Here is a 12,680-nt window from a genome sequence, read left to right as displayed (position 1 = left end):
GAACATACACCATTTTTTTCTTTAGAAGGAAAAAGTCCAATCTCTAAAACAATGTGTCTTCTAAGCTAGCACTTTGAATAAAATAAGTGAGAAATGAGACTTCTTTCAGAACAGGAGTATTTTTTATTCTCAAGACCAAGAATCTCAGTGCTGGACTGGAACACAGGATATGCAGTAATTTTGTAAAACTTTATTGTACAAGTGTTTGAAATCCCACCATGATTTTGAAATTCATAAATGACATACTGGACACCTTCACTTACAATTTCAAAGCAGTTAGGTTTTTCATTGCCATGAGCGTTTGTAGTCACTGTGCTGGCATGAAAGCTGGTCAGGCTGTTAGGCAAGAAAATTTGGGGTATGTTTGTTAGTCATTACTTTATGTGGCCTGAAAAAATGTACAGTTTAGTAAAAAGTATGCCAATCTTGCCACATTTGTCTTGATCAACTGCTTACAAAGACAAGAAGAAACACAAATACAGTTTAGAAACTATGGTATTTGTGGAAACACTAAGAATCTTGAGCATCTCAATTTGTAGATCTGTGAAGCCAGGTAAGTGTTTTCTAAGACGAAGGCTGAATGATAAAACTTCTTGTTGTATACACTCAGGGTTTGAGGACGGGCTGTAATTAAAAGCAAGCCCACTGATGTAAGGCAGTATTCCTTGGTGATTAATTTGTTAACTACCTTCTGCAAAAACCCAGACACACGCATAAGACCACACAGCACATCATTTACACATACATGCAAAAATGTAGGTTCAGAGCTGAGCCTAGAGGAACTGCACAGAGAGATTGAGGTGATAATAATCCAAAACTCCAGTTTTGTCTGGAGTATGCGTTCTATTCTTTAATATCAAGAAGCCACTTTCCTTGATAGTTCTTATGGTAACTCAGATTGAGGGACTCGCCCATCACTTTCCTCCTTGCTTCAAGTTCCTTCAGCTTCCAGCTATTAATTCTTATTTAGTTCATCTCAATTTCTCTGAGAGATGAACATGTTAGACTAATCTTAGAGTAACAGTTTTTCTCCAGCGTGGCTGTAGCATTGTAGACAAGACCCTTTTCAGCTGTCCATTGGTAGGTTAGAGCAAAACAAGTGCACAGATTGTACCCACCAGAGGTGCCTCAGCAGCCCTGAAACAAGACACAGGACTGAGCAAGTCATTTACTGTAATGATTGCAACACATTGCTGCAGCCTTAGGATGGCCTGTGTACCTTAGGATGGTAGCTTGCTTCTGTCGTGCCCTCCATCAATTGTTTGAAATCCAAAAGGCAGGCAGAAGGGAGTGTACCTCTCCCAGCTTCTCTTTCCAACCTTTGGAAAATCTACTTAGCACACCTATGGCATCTTGCTGAGAAACATGAGAATCCACATACAGATGTTGCTGCTTAATCTCCTTATTCCTGGCACAGGTATGCTATTGCCTTTTCCCAATCCATTTATTGGAAACTTTGTAGGAAAGAAGCAGAACGACCGTTCTCCACAGGCTATGCAGACACTGTCTGAGAGACTAGGAGCCAGTTTCTCAAAGACTAAAACTCACACCACTGTCAAAAGAAGCTTGGTGCTACAGAAAGAAGATCTATTAAGTGTGCAGACTGTGAATCTTCCAAAGAAAACATCAGTCATGTTATTGTTAGAACTTTAGGAGCACCAGTTGATCCTCAAACCTGTGCTAATCTTCTCCTGTTATTGATGCAATGCCCAGAACTCTCACTGAGAAAAAAACAAGAAACCTGGGTGTGACAGGTAATTTATTTAGATTGTGGAGATTTAGACAAGTACTTCTCTTACAAAGAACAATTTAACAGGTATTCAGCACAACAAGTATAAAAAATTGGCCCATCTCCTTTATAAGGAAGAGAAGTTTTTCCTTTGAAATGAATACAAACCAGAACCAGAGAGAAAGGCACTGAAGAGAGAGAATAAGGCATTGCACTGGCTGTCACCTGTTCTCAGAAAGATGAAAATACTGAGGCACCTTCCAGTAGATGGGACTGAAAGCTTTGAAATTAAGAGGTGCCAAATTTTCAAATTCTCTGAGTGTGCTCATGGCATCTTGTGCTATTTACTTCATCCACTAAAGCTCTTGGAATTAAATGGCTGAGAAAATTTGAATGTCAATTTTACAAGTATGAAGGTGGGTGCATGGCCATCAGGATTGCAGCGTCAATGATAAGGGTTGAAAAACCAGCAGGGCTACAATGGTCAGAGTGAGGTATGTTAATACATTTCCAGCAGTGAAGAGCAGAGGTAGTACTACCATGATCACACTAAACTGGAAATGGCTTTCCTGATGTTGTTCCTTAAAGTTAAGGCAGAAGTTAAAACTTTCAAAGAAAAAAACCAAATCACTAACAAAAATTTGCAGTAACTGTAATCAGAGCACCTTTTTCAAACAAAATACCTTTACAAGCAATAGAGTAATATGGCTACACTGGTGGGGTTTTTTTAATATTAAAAAACATATTTCAGAACAGACAAATTGCAGTTGTAGAAAACTGTACAAAAACTATCCATGCTTCTAACAATTACAGTAAGTAAAAAAGTTAAAGTAAATAAAGATATGAAAAAGGATGCAAAGAGAAAATTTACTGGCTTATGAAAATACTTGCACATACAAACCTATCGCCAGCATAATATCCCCAAGAAAATATAAAAATATATATAGAATTTATGCAAATATGCTCTGGAAAGTATGTCTTTTAATACATTTTATCTGGCCTTAAAGAAGATACTAACAATTTATACTTTGAATGAGAATTCATTCTGCTGTACTCGCTCTCTGAATGCCAACTTCATTAGCAGCTGCTGTACAGACAAGAAGTCCTGTTACTTGCTGATGAAGAGTGAAGCCCTTAAACACATTTACCCCAAACAGCATGATCCAGAAGGCAGGCAGAGCACAGTGACCTATAGCAACACTAATGAGACATTAAATATGCCTCGTCCTGTACCTTTAAGGCCAAGTACAGATTTGTTGCGTCATCTCTGAAGAGGACAATACAAAAAGCAAACCCAAGTCCCTCTCCCCCAGCTGGTTAAATAAGAAGCTATTTTTCCTCACTTGTTAGGCAAAATTCAAGATGATTTCTGGTATAATTGACAGCATTTGGAAATACAATACAAAAATTCATATCAAACTAGCTTCTGAATTGCCCAAAATATTCAACAGAATCAGACAATGCATCAGACCCCACACAGAAAGATCATCTCAGCTCTTCTGATATTATTAAGACATCACATATAAATAAAATCCAAAATTGTTAACAGCATTTCTATGCAAAGTTTCCACAAGGTATATGGAAACTGCTTTCTCTGGTTGGCTTTGCAAGTTTGCAAATGAAGTATTTTCAAATAAAGTATTCATATTTAAGAGGCCAGGATTTGCACTAATGAAAGCATAATGTTAGCAGCAGTTTCCTAACTTATGTCATAACTTCAATTACAATTGGAATCTGCATACAAAACTATCAGTAATGTACAACATCCAAACATATGACAGTGATTAAGTAATCCCCGTAAGTGTACTGTTTAAAGAGTAAATAAATAGCTTAAAATACACATATCAATTTTAAAACCAGAAAATAGTATCCATGAAGTGCAGTCATTACTAGGTTTCTACATTCCAATTCATAACTTTATCATAGTCCTGAATTCGTTGTTTTATGTGAGAAAGCTTATTCTTCAGATATTCACAACGCTCCTTTTTCTCCAGAAATGCAGGATCCTACCAAAAACAGAAAAACCTATACATTAGTATATATTAGGCTTTCAGACTCTTCCAAGAATAGTCTATTATCAATTATCTTCTTGACTAAAAGGACAGTATGTAAAAATTCTCAAAAAAATCACACTCTTTTCCCCTGGCCCTTTCTTATTTCCTGTTTCCCCTTCCTTCATGAAAGGACAGAAGAAAATGTTCTGCCTTTATATGCTGTGGCAGCTCTCTTAGTAAATAGAGCTGCTTTAAAGCAGAAATTTGCAAATATAAATGACATCCTACTACGTAATTTAGATTTTACACATGTATTTGTTGTACGTGCAATACATCCTTCCCCCTCAAAAAGTAATGAAGCTTAACTAACATGGACATAAACTCTGAATCTCATGGGAAAAAAAAACTGTATTTGTAACACATAATGTTTTTAATGGAACACAGATACATATATGCTGTCTGCATTTAAAAATTACAGAGAAACCTCTTCCAAGAGGTGTAATTACTTTTTTAGTGTGTCTAATTCCATGCCTCAAAAAAATACAAAAATGTCTTATCAAATGTAAGACTATGTTTTCTGTTTTTATCCATTGGCTGTGTCAGTGAGTGAATATAACTGAATGCAGAATGCTCAGTGATTAAACATACTCTCAGAAGATGAAAATGCTCAACTGTTGGGATGGGTTTTTCCCCACGTGTGGCTACTGGAATCATTACTCTCTAAAATGCTTTTGCCATGAGTGTATGGGTTGTGCCATAGCTTTGCTGAAGTTTTAGAAGACAAAATATGCAAAACACTACAGGTACCCTGAGATACTGAAATCTGCCCAGCATCAGAAGTATTGTCTGTTTACACTCTCTTTGCTAGTCTTTAGATTCAATAGCAATGTAAATTTAAAACACTTACGTTTTTCTTCTTCTTGTATTCCTGCAGAACTTTTAATATCCTTTCCTGTTCCTAATGAGAAACCACAGATTTTTAAACTTTGAGTGTGCTCCATATATGCATGTAAATACTACAAAATACTCATCAGAATTCTCATTTGATCAATACCTTGTGGTTATAACATTTTAGATGTAAATCTTGTATTTGAGAAATAATGAAAATACATCAACTGGGACTCACTAGAACTTAAAAGCTACTAGTATGAAACAAAGAAACTAAAATCCCCAGAAAACCATGTATAGTTCTTAACTATTGTAAGACATTGTGCTCTAGCTAAAGACAGTCAAAAACTGTGTAATACCACCTAATACAGCTATTTTTCATGAGCCCATTTCACAGGTACTTACATATATGCTTTCAGGATGGTGTGGAAGCTGTTTCAGCAATGCATCCAGCTCATCAAACTTTCTTAATACAGCATTAACTTCCATAGACAGTTCTTTATACTCAGCAAACTGATCATTGAATACTGCTTTGTACCGATCTCTCATTTCATTTGTTTGAATTACAGGGTATTTCCTAAAAAGAAAAATAATTAAGAATTAGTTTTAGAGATACAGCTTACTAACAACATTTAGACTCTTCACCTTGACAGAGTATTTCTGTATTTTTTGCTAATCTCATAAGCTGCTGAAATTTGCATGTCTGTAAAGCACTGAAATCAGAGAATCACAGTATAATTGAGGTTATAGGAGATGTCTGGAGGTTATCTGATCTGACCTCCTGCACAAATAGGAGTTAGACCAGGACTATGTCCATACAGCTTTGATATCTCCAAGCATGGAGACTCAGTCTCTCTGGGAAACCTGTGCCAACCCTCAAAGAGAAAAATGTTTTCCTAATATTCAGGTGCAACCTCCCTTGTTTCTACTTGTGCCCATAGCAAATAGTATACAAACTAATTTATTAATTGGAAAGGCCTACCCTTTCCAATTAAGGGAGCACGTTAGAGATGCAGCATTAGAAAGTGTAAGAGTAGTCAAATTTCTAGCCCTAAAAAGGCAATTTCCCATGTATTTTAGTTTTTTCCTGTAATATCTATGTAATGGTCTTCTCTTCCTTTGGCAGTTAACGTACTTGCTAGATTATGATATTCTTTTTCAACATTTGAGGTTTGTGCGGGTTTATTTTTTTAAATTAAGAATCCTTATTTATAGTTACGGGACTTAATGCCACTGTTACCAGCCCCATCCTCTCTGCTTTTTAATGTTAACACACAATTACGAGTTCCCATATCATGTGCATGGGAGAGAAACCACTGGAGAAATGCACAGTGAAAAACATGATTCAAGTATCCTCTGCTAAGTTGGCCCATCAAAATCAAGTCACTTACGCTAAGTAGTCTGGCATCACTATAGGTTTAGGAATGTGGCCTGCAGGTATATGACCATTAAGTAGCTCGGGTTTTCTTTCCAGTGATTTGAGTTGCCTGTAACTGACTTCTTCCCTTGGTCTGTCATCACCTTCATACTGTTTTAAAAGAGAAAATTTGTTCTTAATGAAATCAGTTTTACATAAATCACAAAATACACCTTAAGACAGAGATGCATGTATTGAGCAGCAGTAAAAGCAAATCAGATATTTTCTACAACACTTATTTAATTAGAAAATCAGTTTATTGACTTACAATAATGTTTCTCACACAGTATTCTTCTTAAGTTTGTCCTAACAGCAGTACAGATAAATATTTCTGCAGCTTTGTAAAGAATTGTTTGCATGTTTAAAAAAATATTGCAAGGAAGTTTCCTTCAGTATTCATTTAATTTGTGAATGAACTGGAATAATTCAGTTCTTTGGAGTTCCCTTTTCTCCTTGATTCCTATTGTACAATTCATCCCTTGATCCAGAAATAATATGTGAAATCTTAGAACATAAACAAAAGGATCTTGATCCACTACATCAACAGAGAAAACGGTGGTAGGAAATTCACAGTGTCTATCAGGAGACATTTAAGGGTGAAATTAATGTTGTCATTTCTCTGGAAAGCCCATACAATCTTTGCAGCGTATGCAATGACACCTTGTGTGGCTGAAACACTAACACTGCTGAGGCATTAACTGGCAAGAGGGTCTTTGGAGCAGTCTCAGAAACAAAGAAGGAAGCTCAACTCACAGGGCACCTACTCTGTGCTTCCACGGGCTCTCCTGCAAATTAAGCACACAGCCAGGAATAAACAGAGACTCAAACCTATCATGCATCAGACGACCTGCTGTTTTAGTCATATCTACAAACTCTGTGATGAATGCTACAGAACTTGTCACCTCAGAGAAAAGGGTAAGAGCACACGGAGAGGCAGCCATCACATCTGCTATTTTACAATTTTGTAGATTTTATAACCTAGCCTAACTAGGAGTAAGTTTGTTACAAGCTCCTTTTGAATCTTCTAGGCAGGAGACTGCTGTCCAAACTAGCTTAAAAAACGAAACATAATCTCTTTGAGGTCAAATAAACAAATAAATAAATAAATTAAAATAGTCACAAGGAAAATAATAATAATTTAGAATTACCAGTAAACAGAAAAATAAATTCCTATTTCCTACCTTCTTTTCTGGAAAAGAGGATTGCGTTTTCATCTATCAAAAAAAAAAAAGGAAAGAACAAAGTTTTATTTTCAGCAAAAATAGTATGGAAAAGCACAGATTCCTAAAATTTTAACACTTTCAAAAACATACTTTACAGAAAATTACTTTTACACTTAGGTATGATGAAATGTAGCATAAGGAGTATTTTCAGATCCACTATTTAAAGACTTGTTTAAGGAAAACAACCATCCAAACCCCAAAACAACAGGATTTCCCAGAGCACAGCTGTAAGGAACAGCTTGCAGGAAATACTCCATCCACTTCTCAAGCTCCTTTATTATTGTTTCACATTCCAGCCCACGTTAACTCACTAACAGGCTGAGTCTAATTCATTGCCTAGAACACACAACTGCACTAATCAGTTGCTCAACCTGCAGCTGTTTTGCACAGCACTGTCCAGTCTCTAACCTCTACTATTAAAGTACTCCCTTTAGAAATGCTTAGTCAGTGGACTAAAAGAACTTGGATAGCAACAAGGAAGAATGAACACCTTGTGTACAACTCTGGCAATCCCCTCACTCTTGCAGGACACACTATCAGTTAGCTAAAAAGCTTTTATTGAAGTATTATAACTAGTTTGCAAAAGAAAAGTCTCAATTTTATGCAAGATGTTGTACTGGAAACCAGCGCTAAATAAAAATGCTGTAAATCAGACTGCAGTCAGAAAGCAGAGGACATGCTGCTTTAAATTCTCTTCTTCTAAAATTCCTTAAAGGCAGACCCCTCCTTAATTTAGGCTTATGTACGTTTCACATGCATTAATTTTCATGCTACATTAAGTCTTACTCATTTTTAAAGGGTCTTTTGGCGATGTTTTCAAATGAAGGAAGTTTTACACAAATTACTTTGAACTCTCTAGGTAAGAGTGTTAAATCTCTACTATTATAATTTATCATTAACCAGACAAATACTGAATGCTTCTAGTATGGGCAAGGACAGTAGTCAGGCAAAATATTTGATGTGAAAAAGAGGTGGCTGACTAAAATTTGAGACATCAAAATCTAGCCAAGGCTGTTACTACAAATATTTGCTGATAACTATAGTGAAGAAAGCTGAAAAGGCATTAAGAAGTTGTTTGGAGATTTGCTTGCAAAGTAAAAATAAGTATTTCACATTCTTAGGTTTATTCACACTAGCACTTGATGTGCTGAACGCACAGATTTTGAGTAAGTGCTAGGTGGCTTTAAGCCACCTAACCCTGCTGAACAGATGAACATTGTTCGTTTCTTCCTTTGTTTGGAAAATACACACTAGGAAGTAGTTCATCAGCTGACTCAAGAACAGAGCCCAGTATTATGAAGAGAACAGAGCCAGGTCCTTACTCAAGATGAATTATAAACATTAAAAAGAATAAGAAAAAAAAAACATGTCCAAGACTTTGTTTCTGACACCTTAAAAACGCCTTTTCAACCTCAGGACTACAGATCTGCTGTAGAGAAGACACTTGATTTGACATCGTCTATGCCACGATAAGATCTTACAGCTGCTCACCATCATGTGGTAACCGGTAGATAGAAAATGTTAACTAATGACTTACCTCCTGTTCCATTAATTCCCTGTGCCTCCTGGCCCCTTCGTGCCTCCACAACTTTAGGCAAACCACCGCACTAATTAGATAGAGGATCACCGTGACAAACAAGAAGATGATCGCCGCAGTCTGACCGCCCTCCACACGGCAAAAAGCCGCATTTATCGGCGTCTTAAACAACTGGTAATAGCAGAGCCCACCTCGGTTGGTATCGTTTACATATACTATGGCAGCCGACATGTACAGGATGAACAAGGCCACGTTGATCCCAAACTCGGTCAGAGGCCACCAGTTGGAATCGAGGAGGATAGTTCGGTAGTACATGGACATGCCCAGCACAAGCAGCACTATGGTGACGATCCACGCCATTCCCGCCACCACCAGGATGAAAGGCGTTTTGGGCCCGCTGTAGGAGTATCCTCCGTAGGCGCTGCCCGCCCCGTATCCGTAGGGCTGCGAGTACCCGAACATGTTGTACCACTCGTTGTCCTTGTGTACGTAGGCGGTGACACAGGCGAACACGGCGGCGCCAAGCAGCAGCTCGGCCACGCCGAGGATCCTGAGCAGCCCTGCCCAGGACTTCATGTAGGCGTACCTCAGGTGGTACTCCTCCACTCGCTCGCTGTAAGTCTGCCCAGTGCCGCCGCGGCGCTCCAGCGAGCCCGAGGGCTCTCCGGAGGGCAGCATGGCCTCGGCCTCCTTCCGAGAGTTGTAGCTCCCGCCCGACCCCCCGAATGGGTCGGTGTAGGAGCCAGGCACCGTCCTGGTCCCCGGTTGCAGGGGGGCGGGAGAGGCAGGCGGCGAGCACTCAACCCCGTCCGATATGTACCTGATGTCGGAGGCCGTGCTATCCCAGCTGGAACCGGGGTGGCGTCTCCCTTTGAAGAAGTTCTTCCACGAATCCGGAATGAACCGCCGAACTGGCTTGAGCTCTGCCGGCCCGCTGGGGCCCGGGCTGGCCCTGCCGGGGCCGAAGGGGGGCTGCAGGGGCAGCGGGGGCGGCGGCAGCGGGGCGGCGGCGGACCCGGGGCTGGCCCCGCGGGGCAGCGGGGACCTGCCGGGTCGCCCGCCCTGCGAGCTCCGCGACATGGCCGGCGCTCAGCCCGGCCCCGGGCGCTCCTCGGCGCCGCTCGCCTCACCAACGGGAGGGAACTGCCTCGGGGTCCCAAGGGCAGCCGGCGCCGGAGAAGGACGAGCCGAGCGGAGAGCGCCCACTGGCCCGGGAGCAGTCGCCCAACACCTGAGGGGTCCCGGCGGCCTCACCTGCGGCGGCCCCACGGCCTTCGCCCGGGGAGGCGGGAGCTTCCGGCCGGGAGTGGCGGGACCGCCCCGGCCAGGAGCGGCGGGAGCTTTCCCGAGATCGCGGTGCGGTGCCGGCGGGGCGCGGCCGGGCTTGGCGCCGTAACTCACAGCATGACAGAATGGGTCAGGTTAGAAGGGACCGCAGAGGGACAGGTATTCCAACCTGCCTGCTCAGCTGCTCAGGGAGGGTCGTGCTAGAGCATATCGCGCAGCATTGCGTCCATACACTTCTTGAATATCTCTGGTGAAGGAGATTCCACTATCTGTTCAACGCGTCGTCACTCGCACAGTAAGATAGGTATTCTTCATATTCAGGTGGAACTTACTTTGCATCTGTTTCTGCCCTTTGCCTCTTGTCTTGTTGCTTGGCACCACTCAGGAAAGCCTGGCTCCATCCTTTTGATATTTCCATGTAGGTAGTTACAAACACTGATAAAGTCCCCTCTCAGCCATCTCTTCTCTAGGCTGAACAGGCGCAACTTCCTCAGCCTTTCCTGGTAAGAGAGATGCTTCAGTCCCCACATCATCCTTGTTGCCCTCCCCTTAAGAAGCTTCATGTCTCTCCTGTACTGGGCACCCCAGAACTGGACTCCAGGTGCGACCCTGCCAGGGCTGAGTAGAGGGGCAGGATCTCCTGCCTCGATCTGCTTGCTGGCAAGGTTGTTCCTAATGCCCTGCAGAATCCTGTTGACCCTCTTGTCCACGGGGCTCTGTTGGCTCATGGACAGCTGCTTGTCCTGCAGCGCCCCACGGTCCTTCTCCAACAGAGCTGCGCTTCAGTCCCAGCCTCGGCTGGTGCTTGGGCGACACCTGGCACAGAGCTGGCCCAGTGACAGGGAAAGCCAAGCCACCGAGCAGTCTGTTTGAAAAATCAACACTTCTGCCATTGTTTTTCAGGTTCAGGAGCTGAAGAAGGAATCTGGCGTGCTGCACCGTTGTCTTCTGCAAATGGCTTTCTACATTCACCACAAAATCTGCAGCTAAGTACAAAACAGCATTAATGCATAGGAGCTTTATTTACATTGTCACAATGGCCTATTGAATTGTCTATGGTATGCTTCAGTCTCTTCTTTTACAAGTTTTAGAATTCCAAACAGTGATCATTTTTAAGGTATCAATTTTAATTAAACCTTCAAATGCTCTCAATTTACTAATTGTGGACTCTGGAACAAACTGTACAAATGCAAAGTAAATAAAATGTGTTAAAAATAAAGAGTTATTCCTTAATTTAATAAAAAAAAAGGTGTTCTTAAAAAGTAAGTTCTAAGCTTACCTCCCAAAATACCTTTACAGTAGTGTCTTCTTGCATAAAAGAAATCTGACCTAAGAAAAAGAATCACTAGTACCATTTTGGGTAGATCAAAATGCACTTAGAATTAAAGGCACTGGAAAATAATTATTTCATGTGCTTAGTTAAGTGGTCCTGTTTATGTTTGCACTAGTTTGGATACCAAAGTTGATATATATTTGAAGTGTTTCTCACATTTTCATAACATATTTACAGATTGCCTCCAAATAATAAAAGTCCTACAGTCCCTAAGCTATGTATTTATCACACAGTTATCATTACACACATTGAAAAATGAATTAATCCAGATGGTAAAGCCTTGGTTAAGACATAAAGCCTTTTATTAGGAGTAATTAACATAGCTTAGTGACCCAGGTGTCTAAACACTGTTTTTTGGATTACATACCATACACAGTAATCACCTGATACTTGCTGCATCATACATATGTTTAAAATGTGCTGCAAACTTTGGCTTTGTTTATTATCACAAGGAAAAGCTTTTAAAGCCTTAAAAATGATCAGTAAGCAATGAGGATCTAGTTAATAGAGTCTATGGGATTTCCAAAAGGCTTCTCACCACATGTCCTGCAGCAGACTTATTTTAAAAGAACCTTAAGCCATAAAAGAAGGCTTAAGCCTAAAATAAGAACTTCACTCTTAGATTTGATAAATAATTAACAGATGGGAAGGAAATTGGAGAAGGGAGTATGAGTTAATGGTTAACTCCTGGAATGGAGGAAACTTGCCACTACAGTTCTGCAGAGATCAGTGCTGGGACCTGGGCTATCCAGTACATTCCTAAATGTAACCTTGTGAAAAAAAGGGAACCCTATGAAGACTGAGATGAGAAGCTTTGCTGCTGATGCTAAGTTAGGCCTGTAAGGATGTGCTCTGCCAGAAGAATTATGCCAGGACTTTAGAGATTGCATGGCAAATAACATCACAAATTCAACATACACAAACACCTGAAATCCATGCAGTAAAAAAAGAGATGAAGGATTTAAAATACTGCAACATGAGGACCCTGACTCATGTATTTCTAAAGCATAACATATGCCTCATTTCTGACAGGACAAATACTTATTTAATTCTGTGAAGTTACTTAAGTTTTAAAGATGTTATTGGTGTTGTTTCAAATTGTGAGTTGACACAGGCAGGCAGCCAGAACAGCTACAAACTTGCAGTTAGAACAAAACCAATAAATTTATTTACATTTACCTTGCTAATGAGGGGATCCCCAGAGCAGCGGCCAGGCAGAGGCACACAAGCAGAGATTGTTCATGCTACAGGATCACTGGACTGTGGTTCTCA

The 12,680-nt window shown here is 40.7% G+C and overlaps 1 protein-coding gene across 1 annotated transcript; it reads right to left on the bottom strand.

Annotated features, from left to right (window-relative positions):
* Positions 1–100: 100 nt before the first annotated feature.
* Positions 101–10,138, bottom strand: MARVELD2 (MARVEL domain containing 2). Its single transcript, XM_026796797.2, has 6 exons — positions 8,789–10,138; positions 7,210–7,242; positions 6,003–6,139; positions 5,017–5,188; positions 4,631–4,681; positions 101–3,735 (listed from the first exon to the last, which is right to left on the bottom strand). The coding sequence occupies exons 1-6, from the start codon at positions 9,866–9,868 to the stop codon at positions 3,619–3,621; spliced, it is 1,590 nt and encodes a 529-aa protein (XP_026652598.1). The 5' UTR covers positions 9,869–10,138; the 3' UTR covers positions 101–3,618.
* Between the last annotated feature and the right edge of the window lie 2,542 nt (positions 10,139–12,680).

This window comes from Zonotrichia albicollis, chromosome Z (genome assembly GCF_047830755.1).
Source record: "Zonotrichia albicollis isolate bZonAlb1 chromosome Z, bZonAlb1.hap1, whole genome shotgun sequence".
Taxonomy (NCBI): Eukaryota; Metazoa; Chordata; class Aves; order Passeriformes; family Passerellidae; genus Zonotrichia; species Zonotrichia albicollis.
This window is presented reverse-complemented; position numbering and strand designations above follow the sequence as displayed.

Coding starts and splice junctions, on each gene's coding strand:
- MARVELD2 (XM_026796797.2), bottom strand. CDS start 9,868: ATGTCGCGGAGCTCGCAGGGCGGGCGACCCGGCAGGTCCCCGCTGCCC. Junction 4,682..5,016: donor ACCATCCTGAAAGCATATAT/GTAAGTACCTGT, acceptor GTTTCTCATTAG/GAACAGGAAAGGATATTAAA. Junction 3,736..4,630: donor AATACAAGAAGAAGAAAAAC/GTAAGTGTTTTA, acceptor TGTTTTTGGTAG/GATCCTGCATTTCTGGAGAA.